Genomic DNA, 26,474 nt, shown 5'->3' on the forward strand with positions numbered 1-26,474 from the left:
GGTCCAACCCAACCTATAAAAAACAACAATAGATTTTGTTTAAAAAACATGAGCCGGGTGAGTGCAAAACCTTTCTTGGTATTAGATAATAGATAAATTTGGTGTAAAATAGAAATTCCATTAAGATTAAGTTTAAATCTCGGGGTGTGAATTCAAGGTTATAGGATAATATGGTTGAGAAATAGAAACCAAAAGACAAGGAACACATTTGGATATTTACAAAAAGTCCAAACTTGAAACTCACAATGATGGTAGTGGTGATAGAAATGGCAGCTAATTTCAAATCTTATGGATAATGACATTTGTTCTATACGTGGCTATGTTGCTGAATATGGTAGCCCTACAATTACCCAAATCCAACGAAAAAAATTACTTAAGAGTTAAGTCTGCTTTTAGGTGCTATGGCAGGAATATTCCAACTCCCACATAATTATTTTTCTTCTAGAGAACCATGCTTCATTTAACAAATAATAACAAAAAAATTTAAGAATGAGATAAACCTCAACAAACGAATGTTAATGAGAAAATATGGGTAGAGTTTGCAAGAAAAATTTAAAAAATACTACAACACTAGAAATTTTTAAGACAAACAATCCAAAATTAATTACGCCATGCTGATTTTTTCCAATCCATTCACAATAGAAAAAGGTAGGATCTTAAAAATCAAGATTTTATCATTAATAAGATTTCAGGCATGGTATGAAGATTAAATGCAAATCAATATTTGGTTTTAGGCATCTTACGGAAATCACTTGTGGGGAACCAGCATGAGTACAAAATTTGGACATCACACATCACTTTGTTCACAGCTAGATGCCAATGGCAACATAATCATCTTAGGAAAGACATCTGGTGGATTGTTTATTTGTCACTTGAAATTTACAATAGGTGGACTAAATGAGTGTGATCTGTGTTGTATTTATTTAATAACAAATGCTAACCAAGATTTATTTGTTGGTGTGAGGCGATGTATGTTTAATTCCAACATGAGACTAATTTAGGCTGAAACCACAATATATAGTGTAGCAGCTAAAAAGTTATATTGCATAGTTACTAACCAAATATAATTCAACTTAATAATCAAATATGTTAAATCATATTAAAATTAATATTTACATAGGGGAGGGAGACCACATATTACAATTGAAGTTGAATGAAAATGAGCAAGACCAAGGAAATGGAAACGGCAACGAAAGAGGAAGAAGAAGAGGATGGTAATTATTAATAGAGAATAACAATAAGTAGGCATGAAAGAGTGTGTTGAGAGCAAGGTTCGGGACACCGGAACCTCTCTCTCTCTATCTCTCCACCAAAACATAAAGGAGCCTTAAAGGTTGGATTTCCACCGTCCCTTCGGCTCAAGAGCCCCAAGGAGGTTGGATTTCCACGCTCTTCAGCTCTTGGCCCAAGACAACTATGAACTTGCACCGACACTTATCAATTTTCAAGTCTTTGCCACCATTTTCCAGATTTTGATTCAAAACTTCTGATTTCCAATTCAATTTCTTCAATTCCAACTCTATCACCATGTTCAAATTTGTCTTCAATGCTTGATCTTTGATTTCATCAACATTGTAACAAAAGCAAGTCAAGTCTCCATATCTCCATCTGATTTTATTTTATTTGCCATAACAAATGGATGACTTAAGGTGAAGGGTGAACATGGCACCCCACTGAGGTCAGAATTCTGCCCTCTCTTGGACTCGGAGCCCCATGTAAGGTCAAAATTCCACCCTCCCTTGGGCTCCTCCCAAGTGAAGCATTTTCCAAAATTTCCAAGTGCAAACTCTTACCGACGCTTGATCTTGCCAAATGACTTCTACAAACTCATTTCCCCTTCCCTCATTCTCCAAGTTGGTTTTTAAATTTCCTCGATTGATTTCAGATTCAATTATCTTTTACCTATGCACTTAGATTTAGCAAGTTGTTAATCACTTCATCCAACTCAGAATTTTAGCCAAGTGATTTGCCAACAATATCCTCTAATGCTTTGTCTTTGTGCAAGTGTTGTGTGAAATTAGGGAGGTAGGTGGTCATGGAGCCCAATGGAGTGTGGAATTCCGACCTCAGTTGGGCTCAAGAAGGTAGAATTCTGCCCTCACTTGGGCTCTACCCAAATCCAATCCCTTAAAAAATGCTAAATGTTGGCTTAAGCTCCTTAGTTTCTAACCGATTTCTCATCCATTTCAATCAACTTTTAATTAGCAAACCAATTCATTTTCCATAATTCCCCCATCAACAAGAAATTGACCTCTGATTTATTTCACCTTCAGCAGCTTGTTTGACCTTCAACTCTCAAAACTCACCTTCGAAATGCTAATTTTCACCCACAACTTTACCCATTATGTTCTGACTTTGTATTAGATGTTAGGAAATTTGGGAGTCAGTTAGGCATGGAGCCTAACAAAGGTTGGAATTCCAGCCTTGCTTGGGATCCAGACCCCACAGTGGGTGCAATTCCACCCTCTCTTGGGCTCCACCCAAATAAGTCATTTTCTCAAAATGCTAAGTGCCAACCACGTATCTCATACTTGCACTTTCTTTCAACCTTTACTTCTACAACTTTCACCAGCAGATTTGCTTTTGGAACATGCCATTTCTCAGTGAACAAACCAATTTCTCTCAAAATTCTTCATCAGCAATAATCTTTGTTTTGTTTGTTAATTTGTATTGTGCCTTGATCCAGCTTACCGGCTCCCCCCATACTTTGAATTGCAAGTGTTAATGCCTGAAAGGCTGAAAAGTTGTCCAAGGGGTAACCGGGTTATGGAGCCCCACGGAGGGTGGAATTCCACCCTAGCTTGGGCTCAACCTAAAGTCAAAATCCTCCAAGCACTTTTATTTTTCAAATCTTAATTTTGACTTGCCTTGCACTTGTAATTTACAGGTTGGTTTTCAAGTTCTCGTCTTTATTTGCTAGTTAAATTTCAGCATGCCACAATTTACAAAGTGTAGAGCCTCATAAAGCAAGAGCAGAAATTAAGGGTTAGTTGGGCATGAGGAGCCCTGAGGATTTTAATACATTTAATCACAAGTCCCTTGACTTTAATTCTACATCCTTAACTGGCTTGACTACCAGCAAGCCAAAGTTGCTCAAACTCATCTCTAAGACTTAGAAACTTGAAAATTGCCACTAAACTAGGACCACCTAGAACAACTACCCCACTCCCAAACAAAGGGGGTCCCCATTTGCAATGGAGCGATGATGTGAAAACCACACAACTATAAACTCTGCTACCATGTGATTGCTCATCAGAAGTTCTAGGATTCAGCACAAGTCTACTTATATCTAAAAGTAGATTCATGGAATTTCAAGAATGACTCCAAAAACCATGCAATCATCCAGAGAGCGAACCTTAGGTACCAAGATTTTTTATAAAATGTATCATGCTGTTAACATTGTTGATGAAAGAAAAGTGGGACTGTGCAGGAAAATTATTAAGGAACCCTACCAAAACAAAACATGAGCTGAGATGAACCAATGTTGATCTCCCTGCAACTGCTGCTTCACTATATCTTTAACACACAAAAAGTAGATGAAAAAATTATAAATTTTGCAGTGGAAAATAGATTTTTGCAGTTAAAATTTGATTTGATGAGATCCAATTTGATTGGCAAAATCTGATCTGCATTTATTACAAAGATGTTATAATTTAAACCTTCAATGCAATTTATATTTTTGCATGCTTTTAGGGGTAGTTTACCTAGTAATATACTGCTTTTCCAATGTCTTGTCTGGTTTCCCATCGTGAGACAGATTTACAGCGAAAAAATCAAATTTTAGCTTGTATTCTGAGGATGTTTACTGGTACAAAGCTGGTTTTGTAGCATGAGATTTTACTGGAATCTCATGCTATTAACAAATCATGCATTACGTTAGCCACAAATCAGGCCAAATCAGAACACGACGCAGTTTGATTTAAGGAATCAGACACCTAATACATCACTTTTAGAGTCTCCACGTGCTCTTACTTCACTTAAGGCAGGAACTTTATTAAATTTGAAATTCTGTGTCCATAGCACTCAGGATTTCTTTTCAGTTAACAAGACGCATTAGTGTGTAAACATTTCCATTATATCAACAGTGACTACTACGACTCCTGATTATGCAGTTATGTGCAAACATCACACACTTTATAATTAAGAACCTCAAAAATGCACTCACTGTGCTGAGCTCCATTGATGTTAGAATACCAAATAGTTAAATACAATGCCATCTCCATGCCACAAGTACAATAGAGGAAAAAGAAATTGGAATAAATGAACATATAGCTCCTTAAAGCTATTTTCTACAAAAATACTTCTGCCCATGTTGCAAAGTTTAATACTTCCAAAACTCTGATTTCAAAAACTTTAAAGGAGCAGATATCAGCGTACAACCACATACATAGGACAGATAAAATTGTAAACCTGCATAAATGTTGCTCACTTCTCTATCATTATTCTCTTGTCCATGATGGGGAGTGGCACAGGCTTTTGAGCCTCATGTGGATGATTAGGCCCTTTGTAAACTTTTAAATGTGTGAATAGCCGTCTACCCAGCTGCAAATAAAACAAAAAAAATTGTCAGGTGTCTAGCCATGAAGTACATACATAATAAATGTACATAACACATGGGCTACATTGCATCTCATAAAAAACAATCAAATGAACTTGTCATATAATTGTAGACCACATAATCCAGTAGTAAATTTGAACATGGAGTTTACCCATTTCAGTTCTGGGGCTAATTCTCTAAACCAGAGATCGAAGTTACCGATTCGTATACTGGTAGGGATGTGGGTATGAGAACATGGTACGCAGATATGTGGAAAAACAAATTGGGGGATTTGGACGCGTTTGAGTATGTGTGTGTGTTATAAATTTACATATATACAAAAAAACTCCTGTGTGCTTTAGTGTCTGAGAATTAAATCATTTGTCAGTATGATACTTCATCATTGATCAATGCCAAATGCCAAAGACAAATATTAAATGCCAATTGACAGTTCATAAATATTCAAATAATCCATGTCATATATGTCTATGTTCACAATTCCAGTGAAATCATTACAATTACAAAATGTAGTTCATGATTCATCAATCATCAAAAGGAATTATCAAAAAAATCATCCATTGAATTTTCATTTTCAGCTGCTGCAAGTTCCAGATCATTTGAACCCAAGACGGGTCACTCACACTAGATGCACCCATGCGTAGGGATGTCATCATCATCAAGCCATGGTAAGTCTAGTAAGATCCTCGTAAAGGGTCGTTTTAGAGTTTTCTGGAAAAAACACTTCAAAACTGCTTTTTAGGTGAAAAAGTGCTTCTAGAGCATGGATGCACTCAATGCGCATGTGCATCAGATGCAGGGGCTGCCAGTATGAATCCAGAAACTAAGCCAGGGATTAAAACATGTAATATTTAATCTGGACAGAGGAGAGGTTGGGATCTGATAGCTTTCCAAGATTATCATTTCTGTAAAAATAAAGAAGCATTTCAGAAAGTCTAATAATGGCAGTGAAACCTTTGATTCCTGTTATTGTGGGCAGCAATGTAACCTATACAAGTGCTGAGAGTGTATCCAGGAATTTGAGCCTTTCAGATCACAAGGAACAAGAGAAAAAACAGAAAGTTTATATGGACCTTGACCTGCAAAGAAGAAAATGTGAAAATCACAACAATTTGTCACTCCATAAGAGGGTTGCAAGCAGAGTGGGGTTAGCCATGGAGGAAACTCCGTAGTTAAGCGCGCTTGAGCTGAAGTAGTATTGGGATGGGTGACCTCTCGGGAAGTCGTGGTGATTCACCTCTGTGAGCATCACCTAGATCCAATGAGTGCTAAGTGTTCCACTCATTCTCATGAGAGATACTCATGAAATATGGGTCAATGAGTTTGACTCAAAAACTACAAAGTTAAATCCTAATAGCAATATCACAATTTGCCACTATTAAAAAGGCCCACATTCCATTAATCGACTATAAAATTTGAGTCTCATTATATTGTCAGTAAAAAGAATACACATTATATGGAATCAAGCACTCAATGCTGGTATACTTGTACTGATGAGTACTTTGTGTAAAAATAGTTTCACTATAAATATTTTGTATTATTTTTTTATATCAAACATTCAAAACCACTAATGGAGACATTTTGAATGCGACGTCGTATGTCCATGATCTAACTGTCAATGCTAGTGCCAACATCTTATCAATGACCTCAAAAAGCAGTGATTACAAGCCTTTGGGATCTGGCTTCTTCATTAATATTAGGGTATTAAAGTTTAAATACAACAAAAGTACCATGTCACCTTTTTTGTAGTCCAAAAATACAGAAAACTTGTAGCAGAGATTCAACATGCAGGATTGCAAATCAATTCCAACTCAAGAGGAGAAAGATGCCAACTTTGAAGAGCAAACAAATAATCAACAAATTGATGGACACCCCAATAGGAACTTGAAGGCAGTATCACCAAAATCACAGAGCTTAGGCATAAAGTCAGTTATGGAATCAGCAGATGAGGAAGACAACTCTCGGGTGATTATCGAAGCCATGGCATGAGGTAGTTATCCAGATTGGCCAGTGAATGGGATTCTAAGCAAATAAAGCATTTTGTGCAGGAGTTTAGATTATTTTTCAAATAATGCACTGCTTTCATTAACGTAACAGAGCAGCACATTGCCTAGCCAATCATTGTATTGACAAGACAACGTTGAAAGTAGTCCATCTAGCAAAGTGTGACCTTGAAGACATTGTTATGAGGTGAATATCCCCATCATATTTTAGACCTCATCATTTCTAGCATTAATAAGATTTCATACAGCCCTAGATGTTTGAGTTTTAATTTATGCGAGAAGACCATGCCCTTGCTGCTGTTGGAGATTGAAAATATCCTGCAAATGTGTGATCTTGCATGGTTGGGATCATGTTTTTCTTTTCGATTCACGGAGGTATCCCCGCAACCTAAGCCCAGCAATGACCAGCGTCTGATGCGAGCTAAGGGCGAGACTACTCCCCCATGGTTGGGATCATGTTACTTCTATATCTTAGGCAATGAAGTATTATGCTATCTATGTTAGTTGGCTAGCCGACATAGATGTAACTACTTCTGTTTTTGTGTTGTCTTTGTGGTAGCTGGAAATTTGTGGCTGTGGCTATTTCCAGCAAATTTTTGATATATGTGTATCACCAAGTAAAATCCTTAGCAAAAAACATCTGTATGTCAAATTTTTATCAACATTTTGGATCACGCTCCATGATCCATCATTAGGATAAACAGAATGAATCTTGGGAGTACAATCTGACAAGCCGATAAAAATTAAACATACAAAATTTTTCAATGAGTTTTTTCTCAATCTTGTGGATTGTGAAAACCCAATATTCATCTTATTTATCACTGCTAATATTAAGAAATTCTGCTTTCAGTAATTTGCAAGGCACTTGCTATCCAGGTTTTTCCAGAGGAAGCCCAACAGCGATGCTCCTTCATATAGAGCTGAGAAAAAAAAATGAGTAATATGTCCTAGGAAGGTATAATGACTCATGCTAGTCAAACCAGCAAGTGCTTTCTAATGCTTGTGTTTGACTTGGACACCCCTACAACATTGTACTATGCATACTATTTGTAGTCTTATTTCCCATTGCATTGCATTTCACCAGTTATCTACAGAGTGAAGCATAAAAGTTAAATCTAAATCTAATAGGGGTGTCTGGATGCACTTATACATTGTTTACATTTATGGTGAGCAGTAACTGTATGACTTACACATCAATTAATCATTAATGTATGGTTAATATGAAGCTTATGTCATGTCCAAGAGATGTAAGGAGAGTTACTGTTGTCTGTTTTTCCTCCTACAGGTCAAAATAGCCCTGCACCAAATCTCATGTTTATTATAAATGGTTTGTGTTCTAGAGATGAGTTCAATGCTCTAGAGACCTTCAAGTTTCTTGGAATTTTGATTTAGAAAAGGTTCTTGTTCCTAGGTCCCGATGTTAAAAGAAAGCACTTATTATTTTGCATCTCTTGTAAAAGGCTTGTCAAATCAAAAAAAATCATAAGGAGGGAAATGTTAAGTTTCTTTTTCGACTTAATGTCAAAGAACCAAACTTGGGTCCTGAACTGGATTTAAGGAAATGTAAGAGTCGAGACTTTCATGCCTGCACAGAAGAGAAATGGTAAGATTTTGCAAGCTTTATCAGTTTTTTAAAGATCATAAGCAAATGGCATCTTTTTGTTTCAATTGCATTGCAGCAGCAAATTTGGGAATTAAAATAGCACGTTGAAATGAGCAGTAGATTTCTATTGCAACACTAGTGGGTTTCTTCAAGATTAATGGCATATTCAAAGGGACAGCAAATTCCATTGAAGAAGGGCACAGAATCACAAAGATAACAGGAGAAAGTACGCTGCTCTCAGAGATTTAGATGTGAAAAGGGCATCATGATGGTGAACACTGAAAAGTAATAAATTAGTGGAAGAACTTCATCGGACCCATAGAAAGTCTAGACAAGGTCATGCACATAATTTCTCAAGGGAATGGGTCTGACTACTTATTATGACTTCTCTATTTTCTATTAAAGAAAAGAATTATCACAAAATCTTGCATCTAAGGTTTGGGCTTGAAAGGATTTTTGGGTTTTAGTTACAATTTAAAGGGAAGGAGAAGTCATGAGCGATGGTAGCAAGAGATAGGGTTTTAATCCAGATTTACAAACCCTGATGTTCTACCTGCTTTTCATTTGAAAGATGTCCAATTTTTCATGAGAGAGGCATTTGTTGTATTTGCGGAAGATAATGCTAGGAGGAAGACCATCATAGATCAATGCATGATCCAGATTACAAGAGTAGTCAGGAGAGACTCCATGGGAATAAAGAGCAATGGCAGCTTTGCAAAACATTATACAACCCTAAGGGTATTAGAAGCCATTATCATGTTAGAGGTCAAGGCAATGACTAAGACTCACCAAGAAGACTGCTAATGCAAAAATCAAATTTGTCATGAAACCAATGTCAAGGAACAGAGAGGGCTTTCAAGATTTATCATGTGATGAATATTGTCACGTATCAAGGGAAAATGTCCAGAAGTTCTATGAGGATGAGCCCAACATCAGAACATATATTAGCAATAGGTTATAACTACTTAGAGAGGCCAAGGAAGCCTCATCAAATGGACAAAATGGATATACACAGGGACTTCCAGTGTAAGGATATCAAGAATTATATCAGTACTAGAGCAGAGATAAGAAATGCTCAAAATAGTGGCTGTTGAGTAATGGAGATAGCAATGATAAGGTTGAAGTGATAACAGTAATATGAGTTTCAGTGATAGGGAGTAATTCAGCCAAAGAACACCAAATCCAATGAGAGCAGCAGTTTAGGGAGGATGAAAACAGCCTTCTGGAGTTTAAAGCTGCACTTTCAAGGATTTCAGATTCTTCATTGTTTTTCTAACAGAGATCTCACGGATATAAGGAAGGGATGCTGTGTTCTCATAGAGATCTGATTTTTATCCCCAAGAACCAATATAAACAACGGTATTTTGCGATGATACAAAGATAAAGAGTTGGTTGTTATCAAGGGGAAAAGGGTAGTGAGGATGAGTAGTGCAAAGAAATAGGCATTCATGCAATGAAGGTCACTTTGTATTTGCATGCTGGAGAGGGTGGTTGCAAACTCAGTGAGCAGTGCAGAACCATTTAGCTTTGTGGATGCAACAATCAAACGATTGTTATAACAGACATTCAGAAAAAGTGATCAGAAAAAGTGATAAAAAAATGTCAATGTCAAAATAGGATGAAAAAATATGGTATTCAATTCCAAAAGTCATGACTGCCATAACAATAACTACAGAGGCAGAGATACATCGTTAACAACAAAATGTACAAAGAGCAGTGAGTGTCATAAGTTAAGGATACCTTCAATGCTAACAGCAGATAAATACCAGATATAGGACTGCTAAGAGGAACAGAGATCATAGCACCGTTATGAAGCTACATAAGGTGACATTGCCATAATAATAGTGGTTAAGAGTTTGCAAGAAACTGCTGCTTATGACAGTGAATAACCTGTGTTTCAAGGTGCAGATCAGGTTGGTAGTGAAGTAAAGACCAGTCATACATCTTAGTTAAGATGTTCATGGAAAAGTTCAGCAAGTGAGATTAAAGGAGAAAAGTAGTCATCAAGTGAATGTCTAAGCAATGGTTTTCAATGCATCAACCAGTAAACACAAACCAGTGAGTAAAGAACGCATTGAGACAATGCCAAACAATGTTATCATCACAGTGAACACTGAAAACCAAAGACATAAAACAAAGACGAGGTATGAGTGTTCAAAACAATATACAGAAGAATGTTTCATGACAAGTGCCAAATGATCAAGGCAGCGAATACACTTCATACATAAGGGCTTTGACAGTGTGATGGAAGGTTGGGAAGTCATCAAAAGGCAAATCTAGAAGTAAAGAGCATTAAAGAAGTCCTTGGTACAGAAGAACAAGAAACATCCTAAGACCAGTAGCAGTGGTATTTGTTAACATCTGTCACAAAGCAATCATCACCCATAGTTGAACGTTGAAGTGATTCAAAGAAGTTTGAAATGATAAAGGAATAATTGCATTGGAATTGATCTACAAGGCAGCTTATATAACATTCCACTAGTGCTTGCTTTGAGCCCATTGCTGCTGCTATACGCTCTGCATCCTCCACTTCTACTAAAATTTTATCAGAGATCAGAAGGAATGGCAATGAATAGTAGCTAAAATAATGTGTGTCCATCAAGTGATAGTCAGTGACAAAGAAAAGCAGCAGAATGACTACTTGCGCAGTTGGATGAAATCAATGAAAGCATGCATTGTAAAGAATTTCAGAGAAGTCTCTTTAACCGTCATAGGATCATTCACTATGTTCTTTAAAAGTTGTATTCACCAGTGACAAGGTGAATGTAGATGTGACGCAATATATAAATAGTAGTGGAACAATGTTTAAAACCAGCGATGAGCATTACCTTAAAGCAGTGATATACATGAAGAAGGCAGTGGTCAAGGATGGATCAACAACAAAAGTTTGAAAAGACAGTAATTTACAATGATAGGGATAAGTTTGTCATTGATGAACAGAGAGTGGATGACAAAGATCTATGCTGTCTTACAAAGGTTTAATGCAGCTGTTATATGAATAAGCTGCTTCTGAAGTTCAATGTTTGTTATCAGAGAGAAATATGTTGTTAAGTGAAGGCGGTTGCCTATTGTATGAGAAGTAATGCATCTTTTGATAGTTGAAACAAGTTGGCGAGATACCTATCAACATAAAGGAGGCCCTTTTGAAATTTGAAATTTAAAATGTCTTAAATGAAGCCCAATTTCAGGAGAATATTTCAGAAGCAAAAGTCTGCTTGCAGATTTCAAGGATGTGTCAGAATATGACTTTAATTTCAAATAAGAGGTTGGCATGTCTGATTGTTTGGGCCCAGACTTCTAGGGACAGAGATTGAGAAGTCAGAGTTTCCTGATTTTAGGAGGACAAAGTTTCCAACTTCAGCCATACGTACAATCACAAATCAAGGGAGACAACTTAGTCAAATGGAGTCAATCAAGGACCTAATTCCAAGCCTCGTTCTTCATAAAAGGACATCAAAGATCTTCTTCTAGTTCAGTTTTTTCTTCTTCCTTATTTCTGTTAGGCAGGGGTCCCATGAGGGGTACTTGGGCTCTATTTTTCGGGAATAGAGGTCCTGTGAGATTTTTTTTTTGGTTGGGGGGGGAGGGGTTGGTAAAGGATTATTTAGAATCTTGTTCTCCAAAATAGGAGCCCCTACTTTTTAGCCCTCTTAAATTGAGCGGGTCAAAAAAGGGTGGGGCTGGAAATAGCCCCACCAGCTTAAGGAAAAGTTTTCCACATGGCAAGTTGTGCTCATTCTTTCCCACTAAAAACAAAAAACAAAATTTTAAAATTTTAAAATTTTTAAAATCTTCCCAACTTCCACAAATTTAGGAGCTGAAATTTTTAAGCTACGATACATGGGACCACTCACTTTTAAATATTCCTAAAAACTCTCAGCAACCACCTGCTCTATTTTGAAGGAAGCCCCGCTCCATGAGACCCTAGCCTTAGCTACAAGAATCTATTGTAACTCATGAGCTAAGTTATTAAATCAATCTCCTTTCTGATTTTAATCGAAAGTGGCAAGTTATCCTCCTCAATTGCTTTGGTCATTGCTATGTTTGAGTGAATTCAAGCAGGTTATTGTGCTTTGCCTTCAATCCCTCTTTGTTCATTTCAAACAATTTGTAGTGAGGAAATGTATGATTAACATTGTGTTGAGGTCGGTTTTGTACCACTACATAACATATAGCGATTGAATACTTGACATGGAATGTCAAACACTCAATCCCTCTCTTGAAAAGTAATACTCATGAAGACATGAGAAAAACTCCAATGTTCCTTACACCTGTGGATACTAACTCAGCTATATCAATGTGATTTGTTGGTAATCACGTAGGTGGCCTTACGTTGTTCATTCAAGGAGAACTTGGACTTTTGGTGTGATGGTGATGAATCTGGCTTTGTGAATTATATAAGTGCCAAATGATGTTGATGGTGGTGATGATGGGGGTGTGTCTACCAATGGTGTTTCTCCTTTTTTTAACTTTCTAAGAATGAACTCCAATTACTAAACTACTTGCTGCTCTATTCCTACTCCTATGAATGGAAAGCTTAGCAAATGGACGGGGATCGAATCTGATGAAAGTTTACTAGCGGCTCTACCTCCATACATGCAATGATTCAAGGGAAAAGACTAGATTACCACACAAGGCTTCCTAACTAGCCTCTAGGATGCTAGTGGCCTAGTTATAGATCCCTATCAAACATCCACTAATATCACCATGCAACTATCCATCTACTCTTACTCTTACTTAACAACTTTTGAAATTAAACCTACTTTAGCAACTTCAAAGAATCTAACTTTAACTATTGGAAGTAGAAACCATGCAATAACACCAAGTGTTCTTAATCACCATGCAAGTCACAACAATGATAAAGAGAAGCAATTTTGGTATTATCTGAGCAACAATTTTCTTCAACCCTTTACAAATGAGGGCAAATGGCCTTATATAGAGGCCAAAATTACAACCAACGGTAGAGATTAAGAGGCAAAATCAACAATACAGATTGGATCCTAGAAACCCTAATTAGGGTTGCCACCCCATCAACCAATGAGAAGATGCCACTTCATCAATGGATCAATGAAAAAAAGGAAAAGTGGCAACCAATGAGAAGGCACCAAAATGGTAGCCAATCAGAATTAGAAACCTATCCTACCCAAGAAGAAGGAGAATTTGCCACTTGGGCTTACATCAAATGATCTTCTAATATAGTACTACCCTTTTCTTTCATCTTTTTAGCCAAAGTGATGAACTTGGCTAACCTGTCGTTGACTTCCTTCACGGGAGGGAAAAGCGTGTGCTTCATCTTGAGCTCAACTAAATTCATCATGTTGCTTGCTGCTTGCAGTGTCTTCTCATAATCCTTCTCATATTCTTTTGCATATCCGATAAAGGCATTAAGGGAGGCAAGGGTGCCCAAATGTTTTTTCTTGATGGCAACCTTCCCCAACTCATCCAATCTTGACCCAAATTCCGTCTCATTGACGTCCCCCTTTCTGATATCTTCAAAATCAAGTGCATCCCCAACATTGCTCAATATGGTTGAAATGGAAGTGTCAACGCCTGGGCTATGTTATGCAATCTCATTCTGTATCTCTCCAAGTATCCTCAATCTAATAGTCAAGGCAACAAACCAAGACTCCACCGTACACATTCCTCCTTCATCTACCAATTTGGCCCTTTCCAAATATTTCTCCAATAGCTCGATAAATGCTTGTAGCCTAGGAATGGCTAAGTCCTTCACTGGAAGGAAATCCTTCCACTCCCTTTCAAATGTTCTGAATTTGTCTCTAATAGCCACCAATGACTTGAACGTCGAGATAAAGGAAGGCAAGAAATTTAGCCCATCTTGAATTGTATCGTGGATACAATCCTTGACTTCATGCAACTGAGCCAATATCTCTTATGTGTTGCTCCTGCTATCTTGAGGAAGGGCTACCTAGTGCAACTGTTGGATAGGCTCGCAATCTCTCCAATACTTGTTTTTGGCCTCCAACTTTACAACCCTTTCGTTTGCCTTCCTCAACCTTTCTCTAATTGAAACCATGCCTTTTTGGATCTCCTCACATTCCATGTCATCTGTGATTCTTCCCAAGTTATGCTCTACTATCTCATACTCCTGAGCTACAATCTCATCCACTGCCTTGCTAACCTTTGGTATAGCAATTTGAACTTTTCAGTGAACATCATTATCGCTCTTGATTACCTTAGCCACCGTTTTTGCAATTTGTTTCTATTTCTCGCTATCATCCTTTTCCACTAACCCTTGGATATCTTCAACTATTCGGACAATCAGCACCCTGCCTCTAGGCATAAGCATTTGCCTTAACCATAGCAGTGTCATGCATCTTCCCAAAATTGGATTCGGTTCGACTAGCAAAGCATCACCAACGGCCTCGGGCGCCTAGCTTATTTCCTCAATATCAATTGGCTTATCTTCTTCTTCACTAGTAACTGTCACATCATCTCCATGTTGGTTCTCTGAGAAAGGAGAGTACTCGATGCTATCACTATAACCACTTGATTTTGAATCAAAGCTCACATCTACCGCAGCCCCTTGTCCACTTGTATTATCCTCTTAGCTTCTAGCCTCAATTATGCTCTCCCTTGACAGTGCTGCACTCTGTCTCTTTGCTAGAAGTTCCTGATATTCTTTACTTTTTTCAACCTCCAAACTTCTCTTCTTGCTCTTAACTACTCTTTGTTGTTGGCTACCGCCTTCACCTTTCTGTCTGATTGACTCCACTAGACCTTCTTCCTCCAGTTTCATCTTCTCATAAGTAAGGCATACCTTCTGACTTTGTAACTGCCTTAACTTCTCATTATACTACGACTTGGTGTGTAGATCAACTGTCCTTGTAACTACCTCTAAGGAAGGATCTTGGTGATCATCCCAATCTACTAGACTCAACTCTGTTCCATCCACTGTATCATAATCTCCTCTTAGCACATTTTCATCATCTTTCAATTGATCAACGATATTAAGGCCTCTCCATCTGATTGCCCTCATCATGCCCACTGACAACCTTGAAAAAGCTAGCTTCCTCACATGGAAGTCATCCTGTGCATTGGCCCAAAAATCTTCTATATTAGGAATATGTTTGAATGTATTTCCGTGAGATGCCTTGATAAGACCATTAGGATTGAATACTTGTCTTGCTCTATACCATCCTAGATGATACCATTCTAACTCTTTCTCCACAGCTGCAAAGGCGACAAGATTGGAGCAAGTATTATTGCCTATTCCAAATGAGAAGGTAATCCCCGTCTCACCTTTAAGTTTCATCATTTTTTCATAATGCTCAAGTTGCCTAGCCAACTCCATCAAAACTACCTTGTCAGGCAGGTACCTTGGAAGTCTCTTGGGGCAAACTGTACTTCCTACTACTCTAATGTGTGAATTGCGGAAATTGGATGAACCAACTCCCATACTACTTAACTTTTGCTTTCGCTTCTCATGAGAGCCTCTTAGCAGGTGTCCCTTGTAATATCCTTACCGTCTTCATGGCAAAAGGCATCATAAAACCTCTTATAATCTTTGGTGTTGTGCAAATGAAGCTGTGGATAGCACTCATGCACCAAACATTATCCCAACCCATTGCCAATCACTCCTAAGGCCTTAAGTCTAGGATTTTCATATAGTCTTGCAATCAAATAGAAAAGATAGGACCCTATATAGAATTGCTTTTGATTTTGTATTGTCCTGGGTTGCAACTCTAAATTTTTACTTATAATCCTAGCCCAATCAAATTTTCTCTTTCCATTCTCAATTTCATCAATAAAGAAATACATCTAGTTCTCGAATTGCATACCTTGAGCCACACCCATGATTCGACTGAGAAGCACAATGAGATCGCCGTACTCTGATTTGAAATCTGACTTGGTGAGCCTTGACGACTTGGTAACTCCCTTCTTGCCTTTATGTAACCAATTCTACTTTAGATGAATGAAATAAGCCACCTAATTATCCTGAAATAACTTAGCCACCTGATACATCATTACCACTGTCATGCCTTTATACTGGGGAATATTAAATACTTCTTCGACCACTTGTCCGCCAATGTTGGCTAACACTCTCTTCCCTTCATCAAAAATGATGGACTTAGTAACAACATCAAACCGGGATGCACACTCCATTACCAATACACTCCATTACCAATTCTGGACAAGGCAAGGTAAGAGGGAAAGTCGTTGCGTGAACAATTCCGCTCTTGTAGATCTTCTTTGCCATGGGGGATTGTCCTTCCTTCAATCTATCCTTTAACTGTATCATGCTCACAGTGTTGATATTAGTATCACTTATTCGCCTCACTTTCGAGAAGAAGGTGGTCTTAGGCATCACGTCTTCTTTGTCATTTTTGATATTCATTTCCTTTGGGTTCTTGCTTGCACTAACACCTACCATCCTAAACACTTATTTCTGCCCCTTCATTCTAAATGATATGGACTACACTTATCAATCTCCAAGCTTCTTTCTATTGATAGAATCTAGCTTATTTCTGCCTCTCCAAGTCCTATCTCTACACTTATCAATCTCCAACCTTCAAACTAGGGGTGGGAGTACCACTTATTTCTGTCTCTTCGTTACCTTAGGGTGGACTACACTTATATCTCCCAACTTCAATCCTACGGTGGTCTAGCTTATTTTTGCCTCTCCAAATGTCCTATCATGAAATCTACACTTATATCTCCCAACTTCAGCCTATCAATGAAATGATGAAGTGGTGGATAATGAGTGCAAAAACAAAATAAGGGAAACGAACCAAGCAAAAACAAGGAATAGAATCCGCCTTTAAACCAATCTTCACCTCTAAAAATGAATAGAATTTTACGTACATCTACCTTTACCAATAACCAAGCCCTCCTCAAATTCAAATCATATTTTGAAAATTTCAACCTTCCTTGCAAATAATGATGTCCTAGCAAAAGTCGAAATTTTGACTTCCTTGAAATCGCCCACACATGCCAAAAAAATCAGACCTTGGACCATGTAGCCTCTTAACCAAATAAAATCACCCAATTCTGAAATTTGCTGCCAAGAAAATGGAAAAATCTGCCTTAACAAAATTGCCCTCGCTGGAAAAAATCAGAATTGCTCCAAAAATCGCCCTACGGCAAAAATTCGCCCAAGCAAGGAGAAGAAAATGCCGCCAAAAAAACAGAAAATCTGCTCCAAGAAGAAATCGCCCAAGCTAGAAATTGCCTTTAGAAGAGAATCACTCACCCAAGGAGGAGGAAGAAGGAATGAGGAAATAAGAGGGGGTGAGCCCCTCTTATACCAAAGTTTCTTGCCTCTCCAAGTGGGCCAACTTTGCCTGGAGGAAAGCAAAATTAAATTAGCTCCTTTATTAATGGCTCAAATTTAAATGTAACATTAAAATTACCTAGCCCATAGGGAAATTAGCCCATTTAATTACTAGTTTTAATCAAAAATTGCAAAATAAAAACAAGGGAAGCTTAGGAGATGTCAAAATTTTCATTTAATAACGTTTTGGCAATTAAAATTGAATTTAGCAAGCTAAAATCGATTTTCAATTTCAATTTACCAATTTCCTTAACATTTTTTGAAATCTTCTAGGCAATATTTCAACCAAATTAATGTGATTTTGCAATACAATTTCAATTTTTTTAACCAAAATAAATCATTTTTCTAACAGTCAAAATCGATTTTCCAATTTCAATTTCACTATCAAAATATTTCCCTTTTCACCAAAAAATTCAAAGATTTTCGAGAACAATTAAATCTAAAATTCATTCTGAAAATGTTCAAGTTTATATAATTATTTCAAATTTTCAAAAATTCGTCTAAGTCCAAAATTTGCAAATTTATTGTGCCGAATATTGTTCTAACCATCGAAAAAAATGTTGTTTTTGAAATTTGTTTGGCCTAAAGATAAAATTACATGCTCCGGAAAATCAAGTTAACAGCGGGTGAAAAAAACAAATCACATCAAATCCCTCCTGGCCCGAAGGCGTCCAAGGTGTAAAAATGTCAAATCGAAAACCTCTGGACAACTCCGAAAAATTTGCCAAGGCAACCAGAAAAAAGGGGGTCTCCAAAAAAATTTTTTGGGGAGATGGTGTGAAAACCTCACAACACATAGGTTGCATGCTGTGTATAATAGTTGCATCAATGTTTTGGGGTTGTAAAACATATATTCCTTCATACAAACCATTGAAAACAATACCTCCATGTGAAGTTCTTATGTGCTAGATACTTCAGGTTGAATTATGAAGAAGCTTTCAGTAAATCAGGTTGTGAGTTAGGTTATCATTTTTTGTTCTAAATTCTGGTGCATCACCTCCTAAGCAAGTAGTATTTCTTTTCAAAGCAAGTCTCTTTCCCCTTTTCTGAGCAGATTTCAGTACTTTTAGGAGGTATCTTGAGGCAACCAGCCCATAACCTGGAGATTAACCTTCATCATGAACAAACCCCAGGCTCAAAAGTGTTTCCATGTTTCACAGGATTGCTGAGCAACAGGACGCAATCCTTGTGATAGCAGTTACATGGTAAATAAAATCCAACTAAGGTTTGAAATTAAAACCGATCCCATCATATCTAGCTGCCTTGTCTTTTACATTTGTGCAACTACTAGAAAGGAAAGCTTATAGGAATTAAAGGAATTCTTAATACACCTGCACTCACAGTGGAGGGTTGGAACCCCATCTGAACCGCCAACAAACATTGAATGGCAACAAACGAATTTATGCCTACCTTGGGGAGTTGAGATAATCCAAAGGGCTTGGGAAAGCCAAGGCTCTTTTCCTGATGAGTGACTTGTGTACGTGTGTCAGCTGAGGGGTCACATGGTCCTTGTTTACTTCAGATCTAATAGCATTTAAGGGCACTATAATAAATGCTTTTCTTTGATGTGATTTCAGGTTAGAAAAGTCAGTCCTACAATATTCTGTAACAGAAATCAGAAGAGTTAGAAACATGTTAAGAATTTCTTTAAAATTAATTACAGCTATTGTAACCTTTTCTTTATCTTCAGAAAACTTTAGGATTTTAAGACTCGGTAAATCCAATGTCTGTCCTGAATTTCCATAAAATTTAAGAAACACCTCCATCATAAGAATTGTTCAAAAAAAATCACACTTTGTCAGTTCATAACTTTACGGTCTCCACTTCATAAAGAATAATTCAAAAGTTCAAAAAATATTGAACAATGAAAGAGAATGAAGACATACACGTCCTTTAGGGAGCATGCCTCTGACTGCATGTTCAATAATACGCTCTGGAATTCTTTTTTGCAGGCAATCAAAGGTTTCCTCCTTTAGCCCACCAGGTCTGCCTGAGTATCTCTTGTACACCTTTTGAGACCTCTTATTTCCTGTAACAGCTACTTTTTCTGCATTGACCTGTTGGCATTGCATTTTCACAACCATTGGTATAAAAACATTCAAGAAATTATAAAAAGGTTTGCATCAGATGTTTAATAATGCATGTTGATACTGGAAGAAGTCAACACAGGAATTCATGACTGTTACGGATCAGAAAATACCAAATAAACTTGAAAGTACATGGAAAGTTACTAAAATTACAACAAAATACACTTATATTATTTGCATCATGCGGCTTCGATGAACAAAACTTAATGGCAATAAGTTGGATTGCAAAGGAGATCAAAACAATAATGTAAAGAGAGTTTACATTCACATTTGTAATTACTACACCACATTTTCACCGACAGTTAACAGATTAACAACTTATGTACAGACTAGAATATTCTCTTCACTTAAATGATGTGAAGAGAATGTTATCAAAACTAGAATAGAGTTGAAAAGGATGTCAGAAATGAAGATGTGAACAGGAAAAGGCAAGCACCTGGTACAAAACCGGGAAAGAGTTAATAAAGCAGGTAAGGTAACTGCTGACCAAAGTCATGTAGCAAAACATCCCCAATTGTCTACCACAAATTTCCACATAGTGCAGAATCTACAGATGGACTCCAGAGAGCTTCTGCAGGATTTTCTATAGAAGATGTAAAGACTAGGTGTCTCCTGAAATGAGGAAAGCAGAAAATGGCTACAAACTATTGAAATTAGAAGTATAGATTTCAAGTTTTTGACCATAAGAAAAAATTGACAGTAATTGGTAAAAGGCTATAAATGGTGAGTTTTTGTCTCATTTAAGATTATACCATTCAAATTTCTAGATATTTAGACCAATTTATTCTTTTCAAAACCAACCCATGTCATTCAAGTTTCTTTTACCTTTTGTTTTAGCAGTTTTTGGCTTTATATTTTCAGGGTGAAGGGTCTTTCCCTATTTTAATATGTACAGTGCAGTACAGTATATTCTAGCAGTAAGTTTGCCAGTCAACTTTGCTTCAGTCTTTATAAATCAAATATCTTTTTAGTTGTGATAGTGTTCAAAAAATCATCCATTATTGGCATGAAAACAACCAAAGCACTTGCAATGAGAAACTTGATCGTGGTCTTTAACTACTGTACTTGAACTAGGACTAGAAATTAAAGAATTTTCTCGAAGTCAGGTTTGTGAAAATGGTCCGCACCAATCAATTGTAACGTTGACAACTGTGCAAAAATCCTAAACTTAGGTACACATGGGTAGATACACATCAAATGCAGATGTGAACTAAGTGCAGATATGGTAGGGTCCCTAAACGTAGAAATGCTAAAAATTATGAATAATGACAAGAAATTTTAATGAAAAGTTGCAAGCCAAATCAATAAAAAATGATAGAAAAATGATTTATAATACTTGTGCACAGAATCAAGAATCATAAATAGGTAACAACATGTTATGTGCCCATAACAAGTGACTGGAAACTAGAGAGCACAGCCAAGACAATAAAGAACACATCTGCACATACTTAAGAGCACTGATTTTTCATCTACTGTTTTCACATATATTGAGGCAAAGGGCTACATATTTTTAATATTTAACTTGCCAGGTGGACACAAGACCATTGCTGCTTTGCCATTTCAGGATTTCAAGAACTAGAGCATCTTCATCGTACTGGACAAGGCTCTTGTTTTCACCAGAAGTCTGTTCAATTTGGATTGACAATCCATTTCTGCAAAGGCAGAGGGTAGTTAGCAAGCTCTCTTCTACCTTTATCTTTGGTCGGGAGTTGCTCAATAGATTTAATAATTTTTAGGGGATTCTGGTAGCACTTTCACAGAAGTTGTTGACAGTCCACTTGTTTATTTAACGAATTTTGATTTGCCATCTGATTGTCCCTTAAAGTGTTGCACATTAGTTACAAGCAAGTTAATGCAACTTCATTCAGCTGCTTTTGTTCACATTTTGCCTCTAGCGCCTGGAAGAGTCCTTGCAAGCTGTGATTGATTTTAACCAGAATGATATAAATGAACATTGATATCATGGGGATATGAGAGCATCAGAATTCTGAGTGGAGGAAGCAAGAGTGATCTCCTAATAGACAACAAAGTAGTTTTTGCCTTGACAACAATAAGCAATTTATTAATGATTTTCAAGGTACACCGCTCATAACTTCATAAATTATCACAGATTTGATCAACAGAAATCAACAAATATTCATCCAGTTATGAATATTGAACAAGAATATGGAAGCTGAAATCTAAAGTATACTTTCCAAATTCAATGCGTTTGGAATTCAGCGTACATGGTTTTTGGAACTCGTTTTGGAAGAGCACTGACTGCTAGAAGTTGCAAACTCCCAAAAAATCAAAAGTCCAAAATGATGATATTCTACAATGGTATAGTGTCTTTTGTTACAGTATCCTTGGGATTTAGTTAGGAGCATCAACTTCTCAAACCTCCATATAAACACCTGACTCTGAAAATGATTTTGAATATAGGTAAAAAAGCATAATAATATTCTAACCAGAGGCTCAATGTCCTAGACCCCAAAAAGCCATTGCAGGGTCATAAACACCTGGAAAATTTCAACCAGTGCATACACAGAAATTCTTTGCTTGAATCTTGGGTTCGCCACTTAGTGTGTTGGTTAGCTGGTGGTGGTGGTGTTGTCCCCGCTCAAGTTCAAACCTCCATTGGGCCGTTGGGCCATTATGATCACGGGCTTGTGCCTTTGCCAATCTAATGTGCTCATGGGTTTGGGTCTCACCTTTGTAATAAGGGATGAGTTCCCCCAGTTGTGGCCTCACTGGTTCATAGCTCCAGGTCAAAAGCATTTCAAGTGTACCCGAAGGGCATGTGGTGCCCACATCACCGGCCATGTTAAAAAGTTTATCCAGCACTTTAAAAACAACATTTCTTGACTCTTTTTACACTAAAAGGTCTCGTGTGCAGATCAAAAATATTAGGCTAAGATTTTGAGTTCTTGGCCCAGAAAACTGGCTAGAAATTTATAAAGCTGGCTATGCCCAACAATGCAACCAGCATAGAAATAGAAGATGCCAAAGTAATTTCATCCTAAAGGTGTGTGTGGCTACAAACCACACTCACATACCACTATGTAATGAACCAAATTCCCTCACCTACAAAGTAGAAAATCTTACCATAAATTTTGACACCAATAATATCAAGCTCTCAGTCGCATTATTCATTTACATTTTGCAACTATTAAGTGGCATTCCAATAAATACTATATGCCATAACCAATCTAATACGATTCAGAAGAATCTAAATCCATTAGAGATATCAATACAAAGTTAATAGATTTGCAAAGAACTAAATGGGCTCTTGAGCGCAAGTTATAAACTAATTAGCTGTGAAAAAGGTATGAATCCATTTATATCCTAGACATAGCATCCAGTAGCTATTAGTGACTCTAGTTTCCAGTTCTCATTTACCCAAGTCACAAGATTTAATGTTAGCCCACTGCCTTCACCAGATTAAAGCCACAGAAATACCAATGAGAGAAGATTGTGCTCAAGAATGCCTGAATAAGAACATTTCGTCTAAAGAAGCAATTTACCTTTCTGAAACTAACCCAACCAAGGTTTTCTTACTGACAGAAACCAAACCCAACCAAACCAAGAGGGAATGCCTTCATTTCCAGCTAAATGGTTTTCATAACAGTAGATCGTCAATTATCATAAAACTCCCCACAGCATCTGCATCAAGTAATTTCTATTGTTCCAACATGAAGCCAAGTTGAACAAAGTAAATGGAGAAGTTAACGCACACTATGAAATCCAACTGACCATAGTAGAAGCAACTGTGACTCTATATAGGGTTACCTTGTCAAACGTTACCATTATGATATATATCTGAGTGAGTTCATTTACTAATGTGGATTTCCCCTCTCACAATTACTCAATTTAGTTTATTGTCATACCAAGGCTCCCTCCCTTAGCAGTCCCAAACCAACCTAACCTGCATGTTCATAATTAATCAGACCTGATCCTTTCCACATGACATCTTCAGTTTAGAATGGTAAGTGAAAACAAAGTAAGCTAAAATGTCCTGCCATTTAGTACATAGAAGAATAAATGTTATACAAGATGGGAGCTTTTCCATTGTTATCCCATTTCACAAAACCATGATGTTATTACAAAATACTGTTTGACATAATATTTACATGATTCAAGTCCAGCAACCATGACTGAGTGGTAAAGATGGAGCATTTTCACAATAACACCCAAGTTCAATTGCACCAGAAACCAATGGGCATGCTCCTGAAGAATTAATGCAGTGAAAGGAAAGTGTCTATTTGTGCTAGAGGACCAAGCCTCAATTCCATGGGCCAAGGAAGCATAAGCCCTCATTAACCAATTTTTAAAGAAAAAAGCTTAACTTTAAAACATTTAACACTATCAAAATGGAAATGATTTACGTTTTAAAAACAGTTCACAACAAACTCATAGAAGCTTTACTGTAAAGAACATACAGTTTTGACAGTCCATGAAATTGGGTAGAGCTTCTATAAAATAATGTGTACAGGATTTTGCAACATCATTTCCAATCACATTCTATGATTCATCATGAGGATTTAAGATCTACAATTTTTTATTTGATATCTGTACACAAATATACAGATACACAATAGAAAAAGAAGAGGAAGTACACTAATGAAAAACTATGAATACCAGACCCTAACACTGTATAAGGTCATTAATACCACTACTAGAAACAAGAAGAAACAAAAGAACAGAAAAAATGTTCAACTTAAAAAGCAAAACAAAGGCAAGCCAATCAAATCTCAGTTAATATTGTTACGAATGATTTTTACAAAATCTTAAGAAAACTTATTATTCTTCATTTGATCTCCAACAAATGAATCATTCAAACCTAATAAATCGAGTGCTTACCACAACAACCTAAGTTCAAACCTGGTGGGCAGATCAATCTATCAAAAACAAATTAAGAATGGCATGATGGTTGGAGAAAGGAAATTGTTAAGTCCCATAGCCCAAATTCAGGCCATAAAGCACTAGTTCATGCAATGTAATCTTTTTCTGGATTAAATTCTGTGAAAAAAAATTCATTTGACATTTTGAAAAATTGCATAATTCTTCCTGATGATGAGTCACTGTTAGCAATTCAAAACTTTGAGTGAAAAATATTCAATCAATTTAATCCAGAAAAAGATTTCATTGCAGATTATGGACTGCGGAAAAATGATTCCAATGACACTAGCTCATGTCGAGTTAAAGTTGGACTTGAGCTTCACAAATTTAAATGGTCTAAATTCCAGCAGTCATCTAGGTCAGGGAGATCCACTCACAGGCGCCACAATAAGTTTCAAGTACTGTAACCCTTTTTCTACTCAATGAAATGATATAACAAGAAAATGACCATGATTGTAATTGTAAGCAAGGAACTGTTTTGATTCTTTATGAAAACTAGCTGCCTTAGAAATTCACAAAAAGTACAAAATGATTGCTGCAAACTTTACCCAAGGTACCTCTTATATTTCAAATTATTGTTTTGAAAGTATTTATGGTGTAAACATTGGCACTGAAAAGCACAATTGGTGACACATACCACAACAACATATGCTCCCATGTCTACACTTGGAGTATAGGTTGGTAGATTTTTTCCTCGAATGTGTATAGCTATGGTTGAAGCTAGCCTTCCAAGGCGTTTGTCAGTGGCATCAACAATATACCAGGTTTTTTTAACATTTTCATGATCAGCTGCCTTTGGATACCAAGTCTTCTTTGAGATATCCTACACAAAAAACAATCTACAATCATTTAGGATGATAAAAGAAATAGTCTGGTATTCTACAACCATTGGAGATCACCAATTGGTAAAACATTGTTAATTTTCTAGTTCATTAAATTCGAATAAACAGTGTTTTTCTTCATGAAAGTCTGCAACTAATTTATCCATCTGTCTATCCCTAAGAGAAAAAACGTGCCAAACAAATATGTTTTTCCCAGATAGCAGAAATAAGAGAAGAATGCAAGCCATTTGAAGCTCCGAGAAAAACTGGGGTTTGCATTCTGTGCAATAACCACAAATGAAATCCCAAAAAAGGTTTTCTATCATTCATAGAAAACAATTAACATGCACAAACAACATTACAAAATAAGCAGTAAAAACCAAGTTTAGTAATTTGGAATTGGGCTGGTTCGACTTACAGCGCCAAGCTTTTGAATTTCTTCAAATAACTGACGGTACTCTTCAGGTATGTAATCGTCTTCAACGCCTGGTGGCTGCATTAATTTTATATAGCTTTTGGATGCGCTTTTGGTTTTGCTTTTGGATGCGCTTTTAGTTTTGCTTTTGGATGCGCTTTCGGTTGCTTTTGTTGCTATCCTGTTTCGTGTAACATGAATTTCTCTGTCTGCTAAAAAATTGAGTTTCGGGGAAATGTGAGATATAGAACATGTTGGTGGTTTCGAGAGTGATAGAGATGAATTTAATCTTCGAGTGCAGGCCGTGGAAGCAGTCGAACAGGTGCTCGCCATGGCCAACATTTTTGTTTTGAGGTGCCCTTCCTAGTAACAGTTCCCCCAGCACTCAAATCTCTTTAGGTGAGAGATAATGGGCAAAACCATAATGCAGAGTTAACCATAGTATACAACTTGTAGTTGCAATAGGATAAGGTTTCATTTGAACAAGTATGTACGAGGGAAATAAAACCTTTTCCTAGGAATAATAGGATGATCAAATAAAATTATACAATTCAGTCTCTTACAATTACACAAATCAGATATATTTTAATTGAATGTGACGGATAATGATATTTAGTTATAAGAATGATTTTAAAATATTTATGATATACTAACAAATGTGTTGTTTTGGTATATATAAATTGTTAATCTTCATTTAATTTTTGTTTTTTGTTTTGTATTTTCATAAAGTTGACATCATTTTTAGTTGAATATATAATTTTTAATTGTTTTTATATTTGTGGATCTATTGTGTGGTCTATGGGTGTAATACTATTAGGTA

General features: G+C 36.8%; 1 protein-coding gene across 1 annotated transcript; it reads right to left on the minus strand.

Moving 5' to 3' along the window:
- Positions 1–4,133: 4,133 nt before the first annotated feature.
- EMB1473 (Ribosomal protein L13 family protein) lies at positions 4,134–26,077 on the minus strand. The gene is made up of 4 exons (XM_089786753.1): positions 25,658–26,077; positions 25,056–25,241; positions 19,340–19,510; positions 4,134–4,542 (listed from the first exon to the last, which is right to left on the minus strand). Exons 1-4 carry the CDS (start codon positions 25,994–25,996, stop codon positions 4,426–4,428), a joined length of 813 nt encoding a protein of 270 aa, XP_089642879.1. The 5' UTR covers positions 25,997–26,077; the 3' UTR covers positions 4,134–4,425.
- Positions 26,078–26,474: the final 397 nt, after the last annotated feature.

Source organism: Cupressus sempervirens, chromosome 6 (genome assembly GCF_028749045.1).
Source record: "Cupressus sempervirens isolate cs-2001-9-10 chromosome 6, ASM2874904v1, whole genome shotgun sequence".
Taxonomy (NCBI): Eukaryota; Viridiplantae; Streptophyta; class Pinopsida; order Cupressales; family Cupressaceae; genus Cupressus; species Cupressus sempervirens.